At 36.5% G+C, this 23,339-nt stretch overlaps 1 protein-coding gene across 6 annotated transcripts in view; it reads right to left on the bottom strand.

The window, feature by feature from the left end:
• Window positions 1–23,339, bottom strand: part of NBEAL1 (neurobeachin like 1) — an 87,613-nt gene that overhangs the window by 29,620 nt on the left and 34,654 nt on the right. For 4 of the 6 annotated variants that reach the window (XR_008577708.1, XR_008577709.1, XM_054830539.1 and 1 more), the window contains exons 10-29: window positions 23,092–23,198; window positions 19,504–19,590; window positions 18,009–18,092; window positions 16,437–16,535; window positions 15,752–16,332; window positions 13,544–13,676; window positions 12,821–12,940; window positions 11,288–11,591; window positions 10,257–10,342; window positions 9,744–9,833; window positions 6,668–6,836; window positions 5,495–5,628; window positions 5,255–5,414; window positions 5,056–5,158; window positions 4,174–4,330; window positions 3,416–3,574; window positions 2,902–3,061; window positions 2,541–2,629; window positions 971–1,552; window positions 236–411 (exon numbers count right to left, since the gene is read on the bottom strand). Coding sequence is in view for 4 of the 6 variants with exons in the window: in XM_054830539.1 (XP_054686514.1) it covers window positions 236–411; window positions 971–1,552; window positions 2,541–2,629; window positions 2,902–3,061; window positions 3,416–3,574; window positions 4,174–4,330; window positions 5,056–5,158; window positions 5,255–5,414; window positions 5,495–5,628; window positions 6,668–6,836; window positions 9,744–9,833; window positions 10,257–10,342; window positions 11,288–11,591; window positions 12,821–12,940; window positions 13,544–13,676; window positions 15,752–16,332; window positions 16,437–16,535; window positions 18,009–18,092; window positions 19,504–19,590; window positions 23,092–23,198 (3,580 nt within the window). In the remaining 2 variants the exon portion in view is untranslated. The remainder of the gene's footprint in view (window positions 1–235; window positions 412–970; window positions 1,553–2,540; window positions 2,630–2,901; window positions 3,062–3,415; window positions 3,575–4,173; window positions 4,331–5,055; window positions 5,159–5,254; window positions 5,415–5,494; window positions 5,629–6,667; window positions 6,837–9,743; window positions 9,834–10,256; window positions 10,343–11,287; window positions 11,592–12,820; window positions 12,941–13,543; window positions 13,677–15,751; window positions 16,333–16,436; window positions 16,536–18,008; window positions 18,093–19,503; window positions 19,591–23,091; window positions 23,199–23,339) is intronic. The other 2 variants (XM_054830541.1, XM_054830542.1) reach the window with 1 other exon arrangement.

The raw sequence follows: 23,339 nt of genomic DNA, 5'->3' as shown, positions 1-23,339 counted from the left end.
GTAAAAGAGATTTTGAGATGCTCATGAAACCAGTAATACAGTTTCAAAACCTTAAGGCCACATGACACTACTAAATAGGTAGTGGAATATACTTCTGACAGTATGTGAAGAGAGAGCAAAAAAAATACATCTTGTTGGGAAACGCTCGCCCCTTCCCAGCTTCACTAATGCATCTCACTTTTTCTGTTTTTCCTCAAAAGGGATGAAAGAGCCCGTCCTTGAACTGTACACTCACTTGAGTTTTATCTCATCAGAAGGTCGCAGCAACTCATTAGATATTCCCAGTTTGGTCAGTGCAGAAAACACCTGTCCTCTCTCAATCCAAGCATCATCATCAGATTTTTCAATGCCTTTCCACATTATACACAGTAGGATGTCTGTAAGTAACTGTATGAGTTCATTGTCACCCCCCTAAAAAAGAAGAGAAATATTTACAGCCATTCTAGTCTAGAAAACCTTCAAAATGTTTCTTATTCACCAGAGTCCCTATGCCTGCATGTTTCAGCATTTTTGAAAACTCTGCAGTCTAAAGTCCAATTGCTAAATACCTGGAAACTCAAATATAAGATACTGTGACTTGCTTGTATGTTGTGATACATACTGACTTGACTTCTATATCATTATTTCAACCTGATCTTGAGCTACCCGTGATTTTTTCACAGCAAGTCTGCTCCAGGCCTCCTCTCGAAGATAAGGGATGTTGAAATATAGAAGGGGAGGGGTGTGTGTGTGTGTGTAGTTTTTTCTTTGTTTGTGTTTTGGATTTTTTTTTAACATCAAAGCTATTCCAACTAGACACATTACAAAAGAAAGTACCCCTACTCACTATAAAAGAGCTACATTGTTTGCTTTTCTGTTGGAAGATGTGGGGGGGAAAAACAATAATTATCCATCAGGGAGATGATTAAAAAATATAAAGAGCAATTGCAGACATTTGGAGAAATTAACCACATGGGAGTGAATTACTTACTCCTTGGTTTTCAAATAAAGAAAGATCAGTGGTGAAACCCACATCATTTATAATGCCCAGCTCTTTGTCAGGCTGCCCAGAGAATGGTTTTGTGTTCTCTGTAGGTGATGGTGTGCTGGGCTGGCTATCTGTCATCTGATTCACAACATCAGCCAGTTCATAAGAGTCAACACTGGACAGATCTAAACTCAAATGTGAAGGATTGCTGTGCCATAATTCTTCTTGGTCCTCCGACCTAAAAGACATCTCTGCTGTGGATGCATCTTCCAGTGGCATAACAGAGAAATGAGCAGGGACATCCAGGGATTTGTTGTCTTCTAAACTCCACTGATCAAACAGACCATTAACAGATGCAAAGCTGCCAGTTTTGTCTCCCTCTGTCTTATCAGGTTGATGTTTCTGAAGCTCTTCAGCAGGAGGCTTTTTTTCCTCTTCCCTTGAGGAATCGGCCCTGTTCTCTTTAAAGCCAATCCGGACCTCTGAGTTTTCTTTCAGGAACAGTCTAATCAAAGTGTCCTGCCAGCCCAGCTGCAGAGAAATCTGTTGTGCTGCATCCAGTTGGGAATGCAAAAGGTGCAAAACCTAAAGATAAGAGAAGATATTCCACACCTACACGTTAATTTTAGCTCATAACTGCATTCATTCTAGCATTTCAATTAGACATTTTACAATCTTACAAAGTTTTGGAGGGTTTTCCGGGGTGGTTTTTTTTTTTCCCCAGAACCTTGTAAAAGAGCCACAATTGGTTGAATAATAAGCAAACAAGCTACAAAATAATTTTTCTCATTAGAAACATAGATTTGAGGAAAAAAAGAAAAAATTATCAGGAGTAGGGGAGAAAAGAAACTATCAAAACAATCAAAGTATACTGGTAAGTCCTCATATTTCAGCCACTCTTCTGCAATAATTCCTGCAAAAGTCAGTTATCATAACAAATAATCCTATTCGGCCACTAGTCTACAAAAAAAATATCTAGAACAGAAGATATGCTTGATTGGGAACTATTAAAGAGATAAAATAAAGAAAGGTGCAATATTAATAGCTTACTGATATTATTGTTTTACTTTTTTCACTTTGAGAAACCTTAATAAACAATACAGTGCCTCACAGCAACATTCAGGACTACTAATTCCAGTGATACAAGCTAGAGCGCGCTCAGTTTAGGAAAAAGTCACTGCTTCTTCCCTATCTCTTCCCTGCATCCACAACAACTCTTTTGAAGCATATGTTCTATCAAAATAACATATTAAGAATACAAACAAAACTTTGACCATGGTCTTAAGCATCCTTTGAGAAAACTCAGTATTTCAAGGAGTGTACTTGTAGAAAATACAAGCTATTTGAGAATCATGATAGAGGTTTTGCTTTCTGTTTTGGTTTTTAGAAGGACTTGAACACACAAAATTCAACATGAAGTGACAGATGGGCTTCATGTTTAACATAAATAATTGCTAAAGAAAGCAGTAGCAACAAATACTGCCACTGTCTCTCAAATAAATAATGAAGATATAACACTGTACAGTTTATGGGCTTAAAGGACAGCATTCCAGTTTTAAAGATGACAACTAACCTTTCTACAGATAACCACTCTCACGTTTATATCTGATCTATGAGCCAGATGTACTACAGCTATGAGATCTTTATAATTCACAGCAGGATCTGTAGGGGAGAAAGAAAAAACAACACAGTATCATGCAAGAGAATGTAAAAGCTAAATATTAAAAATTGCCTTGGAGGTCACCTCTACATCCAGGGGTAGTAAAGGGAACAAACTTCAGGGAATTAAGAAAACACTAGCCGAGACTACTGTGAACTTTGACTGTTCAAAGTTGTAAGGTAACAGCTGTGGTTTTCCTGAACAAAATAAACAAATACATTCGCCTCTGAGCAGAGGGAGTTTACTAATGGTAGGCACAACACTTGTCAATTACCTGCATACAGAACTTGGTTAAGAAGGTTTTTAATAAGAGAAACAGTAACTGACGATTCATTCAGAAGGAGCCCCAGTCCAGAGTATCCCACTTCCCTGAGTCTCATACGGTGCTTGCTACGTTCATAAACTTTAGTACATTTCAGCATCTCTTCTACAATCTGCAAGAAAAAGTACACACAAATGCAAAATAAACAAAAGACCTCTTAAATTAAATTGTGTATGATATAACATGCTGGTCCACTGTTTTTAAAGTTTACTTGTAAGCTAACTCAAACAACATTGACTTTTTTTTTTCTTTTTAAAGATCCAAATACTTAAAGAGAACACTGATTCCATTGTGACTATGGCAGTAAACAGTAACATCTAGCTAACATAACAGAAGAGAGAAGAAAAAAGTAAAAGTTGGATGATTAGTATCTTTACAATTGCATGCACTTCTGCAGTTAGACCATTGAAAAACACAAATTTATGTTCAATTGATTAATTTAAGAACGTATAATTCAATTGATTACCTTGAACACAAGTTCTCTAAGCCTGTCAGAGTATCTTTGATGCAATAACAGAGCGTAAAGGATATCAGCATTCCCTGGTTCAAAAAGCAATAAAAAAAGCTGGTCTGGGCTCGGGCTGGAATGAAGTAGGCTGAAGAGAACGTCCAGAATTCCACAGAGCTACAAAGTTAAGACAAAATTAATCCACAGTTCATTCAGACTTCATGCTCTGTTTGGGGAAAATTTTCTTGGCTTTTATATTTTGCCCTTTGCTTGTTACAAAATAGACATGTTGTCTGCCCAATATTACTGCATTTAAAATCAGATTTTTTTGGATACACTTTTTCTATATATAGAACACCTTATCAAACTGTAATTAGAGCTACAAAGCAAGTTCAAGTTCTGTTGATGTCTACAAAACAGAAACCGCATCATTACAACTTCTGATCAGTTGCAGTCCAATTCATTTGGTTTTGTAAACTAAGGGAATTTTTCCAATGGCAGTATTACACATCATGTGCTTTCTGACCTTTTCAGAGCGGGGGGGAAAAAACCCCAGAACCAGTAAAAATATGGCCACCTGCAAAGCACTTTGTCAAGTTTCCAGTGTACTTCTATAACCTGCCTCAGGTTCATCTAAACAGAACCGCGCATCAAGGAACACTTTGCTTGTGGTCTTCTTCATTCCCCTCTCTTTATGCACACAAAATTTCTAAACACCAAGAAGCAAAACCAAAACATGCATAGTTTAAACTATTAGTTTATGCCATATTGGATACCTGCTCCTCTTCACTGGTGGCAGCTATGTATCCTACAATGCTCTGTATTTCTTCATGTGTTCCACCTTTGCTCAGGAAATATTTGATCAGTCCATAGAGGGATGTCCGTATTGTTCTCAGGTCATCAGGAGCCAAATCACTGTCCTTACAGCCATTCCTATAAATCAACAGACAGGAAAAGCAACCTAAGGAAGTTCTTCATGACTCATTAATAACAATTTGACTGTGCTAGTTTTGTAATTTTTCATCTACCGAGATACCATGGCACAAGCTATCAATTTTTACTGAAGTGGGGCAACTGAATAGTAACAAGCAATAGCAAATGAGACTTACCAAGTCTATAAAGCCCTGAAATGTAGACTTGTATTGATCTGGATACAGGTTCCCCCCCCCGCAACCCTCTAAAGGGCAGGGCAAGGTCTCTAGCCAGTCTTCCTCAATGGCATAACAATATTCATAAGCAGATGTAAATCATCAAGACTGAAAGTCAATTTTAAATTCCTAAAAAAGTCCTACTTCAAATTCTACAAGGATATAAAAGAACTTAAAATGATAAACATCCTCTGTTTTCATAATGGTAATGATTTATGACTTAATTCACATTGTTGATAACAAGTCCCTCAAGTTTGTAATTTTAATGACTTTTCCAAGCATTTCTAATATCATTGACATAAATTTTATATAATCCTATCATAAAAATTAAAGTCAAGGAAAAGTAGCAAGTCAAACAGGAAAAAAAATGCCATTTTGAAAATTAAATCAACCACCAAAAGCCAACCTGCAGTTTTATTTATTAATTTTCTCACTAGGGTGATGGGAAAAAAACCCCACAACAGCCACATACGAGAAATGAGGAGGAGTTAGAAGAAGTAAAACTCATACCCATAATAAATCCTGAGTGTGTCTAGAAGAAACTGCACACCATATTTCTTTCTGAATAGTCTTCTGCTGTCTTTGATGATAGTAGAAAGATATTGTATATGTCCTACAACATGAAGTTTTCTGTTAGAACCTAGATAAAGATTTGTGTCAAGTGAAGAGTACTGTGTCTTTGCACAGTTGTCCAAGTCCAAGAGCTCACCAATTCTGAAGGGAAAGTCCCCACTGTTCCAGATACTGAAGTCAAAAAGTAAGTGTTGATACATCTGTTGCAAAAGCTGCATGTTCTTTTCTACTGAGACTTGCTCTATCAACAACTGTACAGCCATCAGTACATTCACATCCATTAAGTTGCTTGGCACCTTTCAAAATAACAACAGCATTTAGCACTCAAAATATTGAATATCCTAATAAATTTCATTTTTTTAAAAAATCTTGTTACCTTCTGTAACAAGGCTCCTAGGGTGGCAACTCCATGGGAGTGAATGAGATTTTCTTGATTAACATGGTGTCTCTGAATAAAGTGTTTTATCATCAAGATGAAAGTTGCAACAATGTTCTTCTCCAAGCGTGCTTCTGCAAAACACAACAGTACCAAAAACCTCATGGTTTATTCTTGGACCACTGCATAATCACAGACAGGAAGAAGTAAAACTAAGTGTTCACATTCCTCACTATTTCCTGAACTTCTCAACTCCTTTTCTATTTGTTCCCTATCTGTAGGCTGTCTTTAAACTTTTTCCAGTGCAGAGTCATAGTCATTCTACGCCTCTCCAGAGCTAAGTGACCCCAGTCCTGACTTCAGTTGCTTCATCCATCTGGCTGCAGGTTATAGGCAAACTTCTCTTTCACTTACAGTCTTTTACATATGCTGCAGTTGTTCTCCCTGTGTAGTTGCAGACACTTTCTAGCCATGATATGCAAAAAAATTAAGAGACAGAGATATATTTTTAATTTTACTCCATCATTTCATATTTGAAACAAAAAATGCTGTTCTCCCTTTCAAGGTCTGATTTCCCAGTAGTTTCTGTTAAAATCAAAGTTCATCTTCAATATTAGCACAGTTTTAAAAAAAATCTTTTCTTAAAGCTTCCTTTCCATTTTTTAAATTTATTTTAATACTAAAATCTGACTGTGTGGACAAGGTAGGAGTTTGAACATTTTCCTAAGAAAATACAAGTTTGGCTAAAGGCTAAACAGTATTGTTCTGATGCTGCAACATCTTCGTGTGGCTCTGACTCAAGTTGTAGTAAAGCTCCTCCTATTGATATTAGTATGCTTTGCATCAAACATAATTTCTCAGAATAATCAGAACAAACTTTTGAGAATAGAAATTTAAAAACTGCATACTTTTATACTAATGTAATAGTAAATCATGAAAAGAAAAATAACACTATTAAATATTGCTATATTTAAAATATGTAAGTTAATTTTACATAGTGCTGAACTCCTGGTATTCAGTATTTACGTCCTATCTAGGAACAGAGTGATCCTTTCAGCTTTACATAGGTACTCTGGAAAAGCCAGCACATAATAAAACAGTTTTCTGTCATTCACAGGAAGACTTTTAAAAATCAAGCATAACCGTTATTGCAGTTCAACTGTACTTTCGTACCTGATGCCTTCGTGGATGACAATACCACCCAGTCTCCCTCTACAGGAGTAACCAGTTCTGGAGGTAGAGTTTCCCCTTCAGACTTCTCAGGCATCTGTCCACCAAGAAAGCTGATCTGCTCCAGCAACGGAAACAGCACATTTACTCCACCAATACAGTTGATCATATCCTAAATCAAGAGAAAAGGGAGGAAAAACATCATCATAAAGAAAATCCTCTAGACTGCATAACAGAAATTTACTCCAAATACAAGGAACCTTACATACTCACAAATTATTCACATGCCACTTTGAAACTAGTTTAAGACACTGTGTTTAACAACAGAGCTGCCCAAGTTTTACACACTGCAATTACACACATGCCTTCCTGTCAGCTCTTGTTTTAAGCGTGCATTTTTCACATTTCCTTCCTCCTGCGCACCACATAAACTTGGGAAACTGAAGGATACAAATCTTAGAAAGAATCTTCTGCTAAATATATTTGAAAAAACAGGAAAAACATATTTTTCCCATTTCTAAGTTACTTGCAGCAAGCAGTGAGAGAAGGTTATACACATCTGTGCTTTAATTATATCCCTGTAAGATCTCAACTTCATGCAATTTAAAAATAAAATGTGATTAATTTTTTTAAAGTAACTTTTCACATACCTCAATTCTAAGCCTCTTTTTAAGATTCAGGTCTCCTAAGCCCCCTTTTTTCCTGCCTCCTCACAAGCAGGGATAGCATGAGACTTCAAACAACACTTCTTGTGGTAAAGTATAGCGCATTCAAATCACAAGATTTCTAGAAGTGATTCACAATGTCACTTAGAAAAATCAGGGTCTCAGCAACCTAACCAGAGACACCTATTCAATTGCCCAGCTTAGTCCAATGAAAACCATTGTGTAGTAAAATTTTAACAGCCAAAAAACTCCAACATCCTGTGAGCCAGTCTATTAATGGGGGATACCACTCCACCTTCCCAATCAGAAATATTGGGTAGAAGTGGAGAAAACCATCCTTTTCTTCTCCATCATTTTCCACTTCTTCAATTGTTATTCTGCTCCATGTGTCTTTATGATGCCCCCTCTGCAGTCCACGTTTATTAAGGTGAATTTAACAAAATTGAACAGTTAAATTAAGAATTTTTTTATATCTGCAAAATTTATCTCATGGATGAAGATTTCTATGTTTGTTGAGCAAAACAAGAGGGACCACAGACTTGCAGCTTTTGGAAACAGAACTCAACTTAAAGTCAAACAACAGAATTTGTCTGAACAAGATAGCAGTAACTGTAGCTCCTTCTAGGCCGTACCTATTTCCTCATGAGCTCCTCATCAGCTCTTGTGTTTTTTCCTCACTCTAGTCCTCCTCAAGAGGGTGCTAAATCCCATCATGTTTGTTAATGAATGATTCTCCTAAAACTTGTACTCACAATATGCTTTTCCATAAAGCTAGAGATATAAACACTCCTCTTCCCACTACTGGGTGAAGAAATTGCAGTATTTTCAAACTATTCATATCATAGCAAAATTAACTAGCTAGCATCTGTATTTTCTTAATATTAATCTCCACAAGTCGGTATATGCACAGCGTAGCTCCAAGAATACTGCCTTATTAATTAGTTTGCTAGTACAGTTGATTGTTCACTGTTCTTAAAAAAAAAAAAGGCAGCTTGTATTTATTTGTTCGTACATTTTACCTGAAGACAAAACAAGATGTGGTATTCTACTGAGAAGTTTTCTACACTCAGACTTTGGATTTTATTTTTTCTCAAAGCTAAGAGTCCTTAATCAAAGATTCTGCCTATAAAACAGAATTGGATGTATCCTATCTAAATTTAAAAGAAATAAATCCTTATTTATTTCACTGTTTCTCAGTCAAACTCTGACGCTGCAAATAACTTGATTTCCTCATGCACAGAGCTAAGCCTGACTGTGATTTTTGATATTAATATGTTAGTGATCAGAGAACAAATAAGCAGACAGGTACACAAAGGTATTTATTAAGCTGGTGTGAATTTCATGGTTTCCTCCTCCTCTCCATCAACTAGCAAGTAGAAGACCATTTGGTATTTTACACAGAAGATACCTAATGGACATGTAACTTGCCTAAATGGTATTCTGTTTGCGGAGCATTGGCAGTGTTGAGTTGACAAAACCGTGAGTTTTAATTCTAAAGTCAGATCTGAAGTGTTGGTGGCATGAGACTAAGAAATTAACTGATTAACCAGAAGGACATAAGGACCCTATGTATTGGTTAAGAAAACAAAATAAAAACCAAACCCCAAAATATAAGACAGTTTTGCTAGAATAGAATATTTGAGAAGGAGACTAGAAACAGGTTTAGCCAGAAAATGTTAAATTTTAAGCTCCAATACTAATATAGCAGTAGTGTTGTGTTTACAACTGCTAGCAAAAGATAAAAGATGATTTGCATAGCCTGTAAGGATCAGATATCCCAATGTGTCCAACAATGAGGAAAAAATATTGGACAATTAGTGTATAGCAGAAACAGAATAAGGTCTAACACTTTAGTGAATATTGGTGTTTTTTCTGATGTGAGGCTTTTGGACTGCAAGATCATCTAGTCCTGCTGACCCCAAACCAAAAGTAAATAAGATAAATTAATCTAGTTATGTCTTAAAAAATTTCTAGATAACTCCACACCTTGTTCTCTGGTGGAGTTAGTCTGCAATTCAGGGGCTTTTTGTTTGTTTGTTTGTTTTTTTACATGAATAACACAGCAAAAGTCACAAGTGTTAACTTAACCCTACTAATCTAATTCAGAGTTTAAGACTGCAAGAAAACCATAACAGAATCCCCTAGAGATGACAAAATGCTTTCAATACACAACAGGAATATCTTAATGCATTATCTATGCCATTAAGAGCAGTAGCCCTTGTAAGTTCTCAATAAATGTAATGTAATTCTACTCCAGACACAGGATTAATCCATTAATACAAATTACAAAAACATGCTGTATCTGCTAAATATCATTTACATTACGATGATAGTTTCAGGCATTCAAAAAGTTAGATGAACATATAAACCACTGTCATATTTACATCAGGTTCTGCTTCTTCATATGCACTTACCTTGATGTCCCAGTTCACTACTTTGTTTCCAGTTAGTCTTCCGTGTAAAAGATTTGCAGACAGATCAAGACAAATTGGGTTTCTGCAGGCCTATTAAACAAATGAAGAGGCTACAATATCACTTAGGAAACAAGTTACAGATCCTCGAACACATAAGATTTCTGAATGATACATAATACATTTCAGGAAGTTAGTGTCATTGTGTTGATGTTAAAGGCTTAAAGAATGATGGAACATCATATATGTTATCTTAGATTTGACATTCACAATTGTGCAAAATAATCCTGTCCTTTTGTCGAACAAGAACAAAACCTATTATCTCTGCACAAGACTACAGTTTAAGAAAGCTCTCACTCCTCCTGATCTTCCCATAACCACCCCAGCGTAAAGATGGCAGGCTCACCTGTTCTGTGAAATAGCAATAGCAAAGCAAAAAAAAAAAGACCATCTAGAACATACTCTGAAATTACTGCACACTGTGTAATCAAAGAGAAATTACATATTGTTTCATACCTTTGGTGTATAATGAAGCAGCACCTTACTGGGGAGATCTGCTACTTCAGCCTCTTGAGACTTCCATGGAGTTAAACAGTTTGGACCTATTAAAAATATATATAAAAATTATATATAAAATTATATTTTTATAACAATATATATTTACGAGTCCACTGGATATTAATGCTGACCTTCACAAATTTTATACTACTATACTTTGTTGCAATAACAAATAGGACACTCTGAGCCATACCTATTTGAGACATGCTTTGAAGTAGTCTCTATGACTTAAATCATTCATTCCATAGGGTCTGCTTAAAAAGAAATATTCTTGATAAAAAGCTAAACTACACAAAGAAGGATTTTTTTTAAATACATTCAAACAGCTCTAACATTTCTGTCTTTACAAATATCTATTTCATATTTGTCACCAATCTCTGTCATCAAGCCCATGTGCCCAGAAAATGAGTAATCTTCAAGATAGTTCAGTTTTGTTTGGTAATAAAAAATATTTCCTTTAAATGATGGAAGTGGTTTTATGCTAATCTCTAGCAATCTCAAGTTATTATGGAACCTAATTGCTTAGCACCTTGAACTGTAAGACATGGCTTATCAGAATATTTTAAAATGACCCCTTAATTATTAATTCTTGTGGAAAAATCCTCAAGTATAAATCACCTTTAAGTGGCCTATCAAAACAAGGGCAATACTTCAAAGAGCCTCAACTGGAAACTCACATGTAGGCAAACAGTAGCAAAAATTAAGAACTTACAAGTTAAAATACTACCTATCATTTTGATTTTGGCAGGTCTACACATAAGATAAATAGATAAGCTTACGCAAACATAACATTTAAAATAAAACTTCATAAAATACTTATCATTCCACTTTTAACTTATTTGTTTTAAGGCCTCCTCACTTCGGCCAGCTCTGCAGTTCTTCTGGATTGTATCTTCTTTATTATGTGACTGTGTAGAGCAAAGCTCAGTGGGGTCTTCTCCATAACTTATCCCTTTTATTCCATTAAAACCAGTATAATCACCACTTACCTGCTAAATATAATGCTTTCACCTGAGGAGGTTGTAGTGCTTCATGAAAGATGATAACTGATCCAAGCTGGCCTTCCAAAGATGTTGGACACCCCCATTCACTGTCCTGAGTCCCTGCTGAGATCATCTTGGTGATGAGCTCTGGTTTTCCAAGCATCCCACCCCAATTTCCTGTAGTCAGTATGCCCCCAAGTGATGTCCGATGGGGCATAATAGGGGAGGAAAAAGGAGGATCTGGTATCTGAGATGGAGGAGGAGTTGTTGTTCTTTGACCAGCTGAACCAATACAGCAGGAAGTAAAAGACTGGAGAGTCATGCATGGAAGAAAGAAAACAAAAACACATACTGTAAACCTAACCTCCTTTTTTCACAGTTTACAAAGTAAATCTGAAGACTATCTCTGGCAAACCTGAACTAAATAAATCAAACCAAGAGCAACAAGTTCTGGTGTGCCCTGGAAAAGAAATAATCCAGCACAGTAGACCAAAAAAGAGCATATACTTTCCAGACAGCAGAGAGTGCCCTTTCTCCAATTAAGAGCAATTTGGTCACCTCAGCTCTTGTGTGACCTCTGGCAGGAGCAGAGCCAGGAAGGACGGTGCTCCAGATAACCTGGGTAAACACTCCTCTTCTGGATTATATTTCAAAATACTAGCCCAGTATATCTGCTACTATACATTTCTTGTATCAGTTATTCCACTCAAACAGATATTCGCATGGGAAGCTTACTCACCCTACTTTTTAGCTACTTTGAGAGCTTATTCTACAGATGCGCCAAAACCCAGAGTTTTCTCTCGCAATGGAAATTACATTTACTTTCCTTTTTTAAGTGTTATACTGATTTTTACTATGATTGTGCCCCAGTGTTTACTCAACATATTTAATAAATATCAAATTAAGACTTACAAGAGAGGGAAGAATGTTCAGTGTTGTAGCCCAGTTTAAAATGGATTTGTTCCACAAAAAGAACGGACAATGCTTACAAAGAAAACTAAACATTTAGATGGCTAGCGTGGTGGTTTTTGTTTTACACTAAATGTGTACACATTCAAAGTGGTTAGATTAACTGCATGTAAACTGCTTATCTAGCTAACAAAGCAGGTATAAGATTAGCATATTAAGGGAACATACAGAAAATAGAAATAAAAAAAGTTATTGCTGAAAATAACAGGGAATATTTCCCATTGAGTACTGTCACACCAATCTTACTGGCAGAGCTGTGATTTATTACGATTTACCCATAAATTATGTCAGTATGGTCAGGTAATTATTTCAAGGAAAATCCCACAATCTAATCAAGGTAATCTGGGTTTTGTTTTGCTTTTAAACTAAGACAACAATTAATTAATGCTTGTTTAGTTATACTCCAAATTGATACTCTGGACACTGTCCCAAGTTGAACAGAAGCTTATTATCAATAGACTAAGCTATCTTAAACTCTTACACAATTTCCAAATTAAAAAATCCAACTATGTTCTCATTGTTCTATGAGAGCTCATCAGAACAGAGGTATGACTCAGAAGGTGAACTTACTTCATTCATGGCAGGGAATCGAAGTGGGGCAGAGATTTTCTGCTGTCCATTGACATAGATGTACACAAGGCTCTGACCAAAGGGCCTCTTTCCAGGCATGTGAACAATAGTTATGTTGTGCTGATTAAGCAATATAAAATAATTAAGTCATTATTAAAAAGTAGTGAAGTGACTGTATGGAAATATTTAACTTCACCTCTACTTATCTGGTAAGGAAAGCACTTAAGAAAATAAATCCAAAGCATCAAGAAGAAAAGACCACCTATCAGCTGCATCCATTTTTTTAAGTAGTTTACATGTCAACAGTTTTTTTAAGAGAAAGATACAGCTCTTTCACGTTAATGCATATCAGTCCTTAAGTATGGGAATAGAAAAGGCCAAGGTAGAAACACAGTAGCACATTTTACTCCTTCACATAGCATCACAGCCACCTAGGCTTGTTGTCATTCAATATTAAAAAAAACTCTGCATGTTAAAAACCTCTAAGCACAATACTGTAACCAGCTTGTCAATAACAAATGCCTAATAACACAGGCATAATTTAGCTCAATCAATCACTAATCTACATGGAAATTGCTTGCATTTTTTGAGATTAGACCTGTTCTTATGCAATGAATTATTTAAATATTATAAAATACACCATTTGTAAAACAAAAAATTAACTTTGATGTCTGAGCTAACAGTACTATACTAAAGAAAATTTCTTTCAGTATCACATCTTACCCAGAGGGAGTCAAAAAAGCAATGGTCAGGCAGCATCACTGTTGCATATTCCCTCTTCGTACAAACTGCAACCACCAATACTCCAGAGCATGTGATAAATGCTTCAAAACCCATACCACTTCCTGTAAAAAAGCTACAGAAAAAGACAACACAACACACAATCAAGGACTTACTTCATCAAAACTATTGGAAATCACCTAACACTACATTCATTAAGGAGAGAACCAACTAAAGCCATTTGTCACTGGCCCAATATTTGCTATCTGACTGGCTGGCTGTTACTCTTGTTCAAAAAAAAAAAAAAAACAAACCCCAAAAAACCACAAGAGAAAGAACTGCCTCAAGGAAGGGACTCCAAGGCACAGGACATGCAGGCCAAAGGTGATCCACAAAGCTGCCAAAGCAGCTTGTAGTCATCCATCTTTTACATGAAAACATAATCTCAGTCCCCACAAGCAATGCTTCAGTTTGACACACACAGCTTAAGCTGGTTCTGCTACAATGTCCTGCCCACTGCAGTCTCTGGAAACCACAATATTGTTATAAAGAGGAGACTGGTCTGCAACCTGTGCTGTTTTCTATCAATTAAATTGCGTCCATCAGCCCCTGGTAAAGCTGCCAATATTGCATGCAGATTTGTGACATTACTGTTACAGTTGTTAGACAGGTTTTTTCCGATTTCCCTTGTTTCACATCGTAGTGTTGTGCACAGAGATTTCATTTTAAAGACCAAAACAGCACATGGAAGAACTCTTCTAGAAAATGCAGAAAGCTCAATCTTTAATTTTATAGACAAATCTGCATTAAAACTGTTAGATGAGACAGTAAGTGTGATCCATGACTTTTTTAATCTGTGATTATCTATCAGCAAAACCTTACCTTAGTGCAAAATGTAAATGTAGTCACATTCTTATATATCTTATTTCACTCATACGATGAAGAAAATCAGCTGTAAGCAGCTATCTATAAATAAGCCCTGCAAGCACAGGTTTGCATTGACAAACCTTTCATTTTTTTAACAAATTGTGAACTGCTATCAAAACCTGCTACACACCCTTAGGCACCATTATTCCAAGTGCATACATTAATTACTGTACTATCAAATATCTGCATCTATCAATGTAAAACACCAATACAAACACAGAAAGCATGAATGTTATAGACAACCTCAACAGATGTAAGCTGTCTTATAATTAAACACTGTAAAACATAGCAGTTAGATCAATTTTTAATGATTTTTAATTCAGTTGTGCGCTTAACATTTCAAGCAGAAACTGGAATTTTAAACATTTTCATTTCAATACACTATCTTCCCAAAACTAGAATAATGTCTTCAAAATTGTATGTAAATGAAGAAAAACAGTCAGTTATTGGTCTAATATCACCACATTGAAATTCAATTGCAGCTTTTTCACTTTGTAGTGCAATCCCACGGCAATTTTCTAGAACTACAGTCTACTTAAGTTCTTTAGTGGAACACACTGACAAACTCTGGAAACAGAGTTGTGGCAGTTCATCAGGTGGCATCCTTCATCAGGGCTGTGCTATACAAATACATGGGGCAGCCACAGAAATCCAAGAGGTCTCTACCTGCCACCACGGTTATTAATAAACAGAAGTAACACTTTAAGACACAGGGGTTTGAAAAATACTAATTCTATTATGACTGGAATTCCATTCTTCAACATTTCCCCTGAAACTGTAGTGCAGTAAAACGAACTAAAGGGAGTGAGAAATTCTTCAATGAGTATTCCTCCATTCTGCATTTTGTTTGCTGCTGAATGTTAGTACCCATAAAGTTAAATTTGTAGACAGTCAATGTCTACCTACTAACAAAGGTGTCCTTTTCATTGTGCTGTCATATAGAAAACAGATTTCATTACTTTTAAAGGAAACAGGGGGAAGGCTGTTCTGTTTTGGGGCGGGGTGTTTTGGAGAGTTTTGGTTGGTGGTTTGTTTAAGCTATGAACCTTAACAAAATTTGGAGCTATGGATATTGAAATTGTAGACAAGAAAGTATTATAACTGAGAAATTACATGCTTATTTCTGTAACACAGCCTGGCTCTGTTGACAGATGAAACTGCTCCCTTTCACAAACTCAGCGTTCTATAAAGATAAGCAGAAGTACCACATGTCATAGGGTACCATATGCCACAGGGAACAGATGACCTAGATTTGTGCTTTTGAAGCCGTTATAGTAACTATACCTATAGAGTTGCTTCCTCTTGCCACTTTTGGTAGTCGTGCTAGGGTCCACGCGGTCCTGGTCAAGGCAGAGCCAAGCGTTGAAAGAAAACGCAGAGCCTGGCCACTTATGAATTGATGGAACTGCAATTCCGGCCATGCTGTGGTACAAGTTGAAATACTGCAAGGCACTAGCCATGCCCTGCTTCCGAGCCATTGCTAGAATGGCTCGCATCACTGGAACAACATAAGGGTGAGCACGTTTTGGTTCCTCAGTCCTCAGGAGCCGTATTAGTTGAAGCAGTTCTTCTGAGCCCATTGACTGGCTCCCCAAAGAGCCCAGAAGGGCAATGAGGTTCTCTGCACAAGTACAATGGAGCGCAGAGTGGGAATTTAGCGTCTCAATGATACGGATAACCATGTTCGCATTGACACACGTGGCACGACTCTGTCTGTTAATACAGCAGATTCGCCTCAACCAATTTGAGATGAAAATCTGCAGGTCATGTGACTCTAATTCTGGAAGCCACTGGATAAGCAGCAATAAGGGCTGGACATTACTAATGCCTAGGATCCCAACAGCCATGTGGTCACCTTCAACAGCCTGAAAAACAGCAGAGAACTCAGACGTGAAATACAATAAAAGAGGGCTAGAAGTACTGTTTAAAAGATGTAAACATTTTAGCATTCGAAGCAAGCACATCTCACCATATTCATGAGTTCTTCCAGCAATTCCCGTGAGGGTTGACCCAGCGATTTTAGTACCTCATATATGTGCGCATAACCAATCCTCTCCTTGAAGACCTCCTGAGGATAAAAATCCCAGTCTCACTAACAAATAAAATGGACAAAAAATCCCATCTACTGCAGCAGTTTCTAATTTAACACAAAATAATTAGAATGCAAGAATAATGTTTTACATGCTATAGATCTCTTTTTGATAATACACCCATTGTGCTCTCTCTAGAGAGATCTCACTGCAGCACATAAACAAAAAAAAGATCAAAGTTATATTTTAATAATTACCCATACAAGAACATAATTGCTTTGGTATAATCAAAATGTTAATTCCATCACAAAATACTAACAGCTTTATTTTTTTAATGAAAACTATAGCATGAAATTATTACATTGAGAATTAGAAGTATTCAGGTATTAATTTTTGAGTGAAAGATTTTCCTAGACCAGCTTGATTTAAAACCACCCATCCTAACCACTTCAAAAATTAGAAAAGTGTTCCAAGGAAGTTTGTCTGAAAAGTAATTGATTTTACATGAAGAAAAAAAATAATCAAGCACCAAAATCCAAACTGTAGCATCCATTTATGGTTTAGTTAGTAAAGAGTCAATATATCATATAGAATGGATACTCCCAGCTGCATTCTGCACTGAAATTAAGACTTTTATTTTTAAAGGATGAATCTGTAAGCAGAAGTGAGATGACTGCTTAAGTAAATACCGAAAGAAAATGTATGTATGTTGCAGTGAAAGTACAATTGAAAACTTTACTGACCCTTTGTGAATCACGGCCAGTCCCCACCTCCAACATACAACTCTTCCCAGGCTTTCCAGAGTCAGTGAGCACTCCAAGTAATGCTCTGGAGAAGCATAACTGACCCTGTCGTTTCTCACTCAGACTGTACTCCAAGTGGCTGTCAAATCAGATGACTCCCACTCTTTAGCCTCCACTGTGCAGCCACATCCCTTTCCCTGTGCCAAGACTAGAGAATCATTCAACCACAGGATGAATTCTAATGAATTCAGTAATCTAAGAATAAATACACTATTTTTCTGTGGGCTTAGCTTCTACTCAGATTCACAAACTAACCACAACATATACATTTAACAAACCACATGAATAACTACAAAGGAAGGGCAGGGGAATGGCAAGACCACCATTCGGACAGCAATATCGTCCTGGGTTAGTTTAAAGCCATGATAAAACTACAACACAGACTCCTGCCTGAAAACTCCTGCAAATACCCATTAATTCTGCCCTGCACATTCATGGCACAAGTAATGATGTACTTCCTTTACGCAAAGGTTCCAACTGCAGTAACACTCTGATCTTCCAGTTTTGATAGAAAGATGGCTCAGTGTCCAGCCATTGGACACATATAAAGGGATAAGGGATGCTAATCAGCTATTCCTATCTGTCAGGAATGTGCAACCACAATCTGCTCAGCTTCATTAGCAAAATTCATCAAGACATTGTGATAGAAACACTAACTGGAAACAAGATCAAGAAGCCTACTGCAGACAGACCTCCGCATACTCTTACCTTAGCAGCTGGAGACTTGTGCATTACTGCTGTGAGGGCTTGAATGGTTGACACTGCCAAGCGGTCTAGATGTCCCTGAAACACCTGAAAGTAGCAGGTACAGAAGTTATATACAAATGCGCAAAGCTCCAAAATCTATACTGTGCCCTCCTGCCAGGGGGAAACCAAGAGTTTGCTAACATGCTTCAAAAATCATCTCCCCACCAGTCAAGATTTCATAACCCCACGGCCTACATGGAATTACATAACAGTAGACAACTAGCCACATACTTCAAGAGGAGAGAAGCATTCACAACACACATTGCACTTCAAATATTCTGATGGACAAACGGGTTTTCCTCATGCGGCTAATGGACAACCTCAAGAGGGAGGGAGGAAAACAAATTAGGAAGCCTCTTGCAGTATGTATGTGTGTGCTGTTGGAGAATCGGGCACCCGCAGTTCATATAAAGTGTTTTCTTTTCCATCCAAGTCCCTACACACCAATGCAACACACACACACACACAAAAATTATAAGAGATAGGTCACACCAGCACAGTAAGGTGGCTGCCTCACCCATAGCCTCGTTGCATTAATCAACATCTCTTTTTCCAATTTAAGTAATCTTTTGAGTTTTCTCCTATAATTATTGTTTGATATTTCTATGGTGAACAAAAGTGTTGGAGCACTATTTTGCATCCATCAGTAAACCTAATTAGCAAAACTGCAAATAAACATACTCTGTTTCATCATCTCTGAAATATTATATGCATATCAGACATATTTTGAAAATGAAAAAAAGTGTCAAGAATCAGAAGACGGTATTAGACGTGAAGAAACATTTACATGCAGTTAGAGTGTCGCACTGAGTTTCTAAAAAAGCCAAAGCTATTAGTTAGAATCACAATTTGTAGATTACCATACCCTGTAGTTAGCATTTCTTTGCATTTTTAATCAGAACAAATAATTCTACTATAAAATTAATACAACAACAATTTGCATTTGAAACTTTCCACATTATTTTGGGAAAATTTAAGCACCAGGCTATTCCCACCTCCCTGATTCAGCCTGTCCATTGTTTTGTGAACATCTGTTCTTGATGACAAGCAAAGAATCAGGACATCAAATACAACCATTGAGAGTCACAAATAAGGCCCCAGAATCCAAAACACCACAGTGCTGAGACAAAGAAGCAAAAAAGAGGAAGGGGGGGGAAATCACCACCAGGTTGATAGAATTTCTTTGGATTCATGTACTTCACCTTTTCCTTAAAAGAAGGATAACTGAGGCAATATATCTGCAATTTGAAGAAGATGAATAAAACTGAGGTTGAATTCAATCTGTTATTCAGAAAAATCTTTTTCCAGAGACAGCAAACACTGATGTGTGCAGCAACACAAGCTCCTCTTGCTGCAGAAGGCTTAAAGAGGATGGTTAAGGTGAAGCACAGGAATCAAGTTTTACTGTGATTGTGTCTTGACTTCAGTTGAAGCAAAATACAGGTTAGGTAGGTACCTGGTCCTCATTCATTTCTGTCAGTAATTTGTTGGCAAGGTCTTTCTCACTCTTGTCTGCCACTTTATTGTTAGCATTTAAAAACAGCTGTTAGAAACAGAGACAAGAATAATGGCAATAATTGCATTAAACAGTTACCTGCAGCCAAACCTGTGGAGGCTGCCTTGAATTTGTATTTTACATACAAAAAGAGGAAAAAAAAAAAAAGAAGAAAGTTCTCACACCGGTGAGACACAATCCTCCATTAATATTGACCTTCTGTTAATTCTTACAATACTGAAGATTACATTGTGTTTTTGCTAAATACTAATCACTTTTTCCCCCCTCCAGAATTAAATGAAAATATATAATCACTGAGACAAGGAAACAGATCTATCCAGAATTTATATTGGTCACTGGCTTAGCAACTCTGATATAATTTACAATATGCAACATGACAGGAGGTTCTCAAACATTTACTTTTAAGAAATAAAGACTACAGTGGGGCATTACCAAAGAAATGGACACAGATGTTTCACCATTTTTCACTTATATTTCATCCTAGGTGAAGACTGAAGATACCTAGACAGAATATTTTAATCTTCAAACAGCAACAGCAGCAGAATTTCTGGGGCACAGAGCCTTTAGGACAGGAAGAAGGGTGAAATATCTCTGCCATCATCCTAAGAATCAGACAGGTTGTAAGCAGCTTTAAATCAAACATACACCTATACTGCACCTTCAGCTAAGAAACTGCTCTGTGTATAGTAGCTAGATTCCTTGTCAGTTCCTGAATTTGCAAATTTAAAGGTCACCCAAATATCTTCATAATCGATTGCAGTCACTTTGTGTGCAGTTTAGCTGTAACCTAATCAGGACTAAAATTTATCTTCCTGTGTTTTTAAATTCTACTGAGATGATAAAAAAATCCCTGATCAAAATGTTTTAAAAGTTCCTTCAAAAAAAAAGGAACAACACTTTCCTTTAGTGGGTAAAAACTAAGCATTTGTCTTTTTTTTTTCCTCATACATTTTGTTCCATTATCTGCTAGGTAGTCTCTCTGAAGAAAAACCTGAGAAATCAGTTCCATAAGCTAGGGCAAACAGAAGGACAACACTCAAGATATTACTTTGACTTACACAGGTGTAAAAGCACATAGAAACACAAGTCATTTTGAAAGGTACATCACGGTCAAGAGCACTCAGTACTGCAGAATAAGTATAATATGCCTCAGAGGGTTATAACATTAACAAGTGGAAATAGGAACTTTAAACAGAAGCAAAGGAAGACATGCAAAAACACCCCCCACATTAAATTTTTCATATGGGTTACTTCAATTCTGATAATACATGTAAAATAGAAAAATAGATTTTTATTACAATGTCCGTATGGGTTTAATTGTTCTATTTAAAAGCTGTTCAGAAAATAAGTTAGTGGGGTTTTTTTAAACACAGCAAACTGCTAGAGGTCAATGTGCTTTGCTCAAAGTCTGACCTCTAAGAGTTTAATAGATGAGAAAAGATTCAAGACTGACAAAGCAGCTTGTTAAACATCTGTCAGTATAAAATAAGCACTCCCTGATACATTGAAAGTACAGTCACTCTTTTCGGATGTCACAGGCAAAAAGCAACATGCAGATATCAAAACTTAACCGAGCAGTTTTGAAAAGCCTTTGTGCAGATCTCTAGCCCTAGAGCATAGCTAAGGGAAGACAGTTTGCCCGTAAGCCTTAAAGCCAGCAAATATGAAAAAAAAAAAAAAAAATTTAAATTTTAGAAGACTGTTGAACTGCAAATGACTAGGAAGTATGACTAGAAGTATGGCCTTAGTACTGCAAGTTCTTTGGAATATCTATAGCAGAAATGGTGGTATGGATTTTCTTTACCCCTCCTTTCCATTTCTTATGCTTCAAATTTGCTGAAGATCCAATAGCTTCCTGAGTTTCAGATATGTGTCTGGACTCTCACGCTATCTGCAAAGCTGCAGAATTGTGCTTTACACAGCTTGATCATGAATCCAGTAGCAGTATTTTCATAGGTCAAGAAAAAAAAAATATCTAGAAATAGGGTCTCCAGCCCCAACTAATAAGGAAAAAGCCTAATTCCACAGCTAAATTAATCTTTGCTATTTGGCTTTGAAAAAGAACAGATACACAGTATATTACAAAAAATACAAATAGACAACATCTTCCCAGCCTCCACCCTCTCCCTACTTCTCATCCTTGGGGGTATCTCGACTATGACAGGTTAGAAAAAATCCCACTATGTAGCAAACTGGCAGTATTGATATCTAGTCACAGTAAAATGTGAGACTATCACAGGAAAAAAAAAACCTCAAAAGAGCATATCTTACGACATACATACAGGCAGAGTAAAAATAAAAGGAGCAAGCTGCAAAAATAGAGTAGCTGTTCCTGCTTTTTTAAATTCCACCACTTGTTTATATGAGAGCAGGAACATAACTTGAGTCTCCATAAACAGGTAAACATCACACTGCTTGATGATTTAAGAAGAAACTAAAAAAAGAAATTTCTTACAGAGTACAAGGTCAGTACAAAAATAGGCAGAGATTCCCAAACAGAGGAGAAGAATAGAAAGGTCAAACAATGTATTTTCAGGAGGAGATACCCTACAAACGCTATTCAAAACACTTCAAGTCAGTTGGCATTCTGCCACTGAGTACAACTACAGTTAAGACATAATCCAAGCACATTTATTTTTAATATATCACTGCACTGAAATATGTTCTAATCCAAAATCTAAATGGATCTGAATCAAATTGCATACTGTAGCTAACATTAAATTATACAGTATTAGAAGAGCTCAAAATAGCTACACCACCAACATATCACAAAAAGATAAATAAAATATTCCACAAAATATTCATATCTATATTCTTTTGCATGAGAAAAATGAAATCTACAAAGCAGTAAGTGGAAGACACTAGCTTGCAAATTACAACCATCTGGGATTGGGATGAAAAAACAACATCTATGTAAACACTAAATCCTACACAGAGGAAGAACAATCAAAGAACATTTGTAACAGCTTGAGCTGTTTTGAGCATGTTTTATGTCAGCTACACAAGACTCAAATATTTTGAAACACTTAAAGGCACACCAAAGTTTTTTAAATGGAAAAATATGCCTCCAAAATTAGAATTTGGACTTCCATTTGGCAGCAGTTGCAAGTGACTTCCTAGCAATCCAGTGACAGAATATTAAAAAAAAAGAAAAAAAGGAGATGGGGTGGGGGGTGGGGGGTGTGCGTTGATTTCAATTATTCCAGTAACAACCTTAACAGATTTTAGAGACTGAGCAGGAAAGGTATATTGCTCATGATTCAAACTAAGCATTCATTGCTTTAACCACAAGACAGACAAGAAATATCTCTACTTCATTAAGAATAAAAAAAAAAAGATTTTAAAGCAACTTGGTTATTTCCAATCATTCATGGCATTAGTGGCTCTAACCAACCCAAAGTTTTCCTTCCAGTATGCAGACACTATAAAATTGCCTCTAACTCAGAAGGAAGATATAAAGGTAATTAATATACCTGTAATATTAAAAGACAGGTTTTGTTAAAAATATGCTGATAAGGGAAAATTTACCTTGCAGTTCTGCAACAGTCGAATGAGATGCTCAAAGCAGTTACTGTTAAGGAAAATTGCCTGCAGAACAGGCCTATCTGTGCAGTCTAACATGGCTGTGATGGTATCTATAAAATTAAAACAGAACTGGCATCAAAGACAAAACACTTCCCAAATCCATCAAGCATTTTTTCTGCACATTACATAATAAACATGGGGAAAAAAAATTACACAACAAACTATATGCTGTGAATTCTTTTATCAAGAAT

The sequence above is a fragment of the Grus americana genome, chromosome 6 (genome assembly GCF_028858705.1).
Source record: "Grus americana isolate bGruAme1 chromosome 6, bGruAme1.mat, whole genome shotgun sequence".
NCBI classification, from domain to species: Eukaryota; Metazoa; Chordata; class Aves; order Gruiformes; family Gruidae; genus Grus; species Grus americana.
Note: the sequence above shows the minus strand (reverse complement) of the source record. Positions and strands in the feature narration are given on the sequence as shown.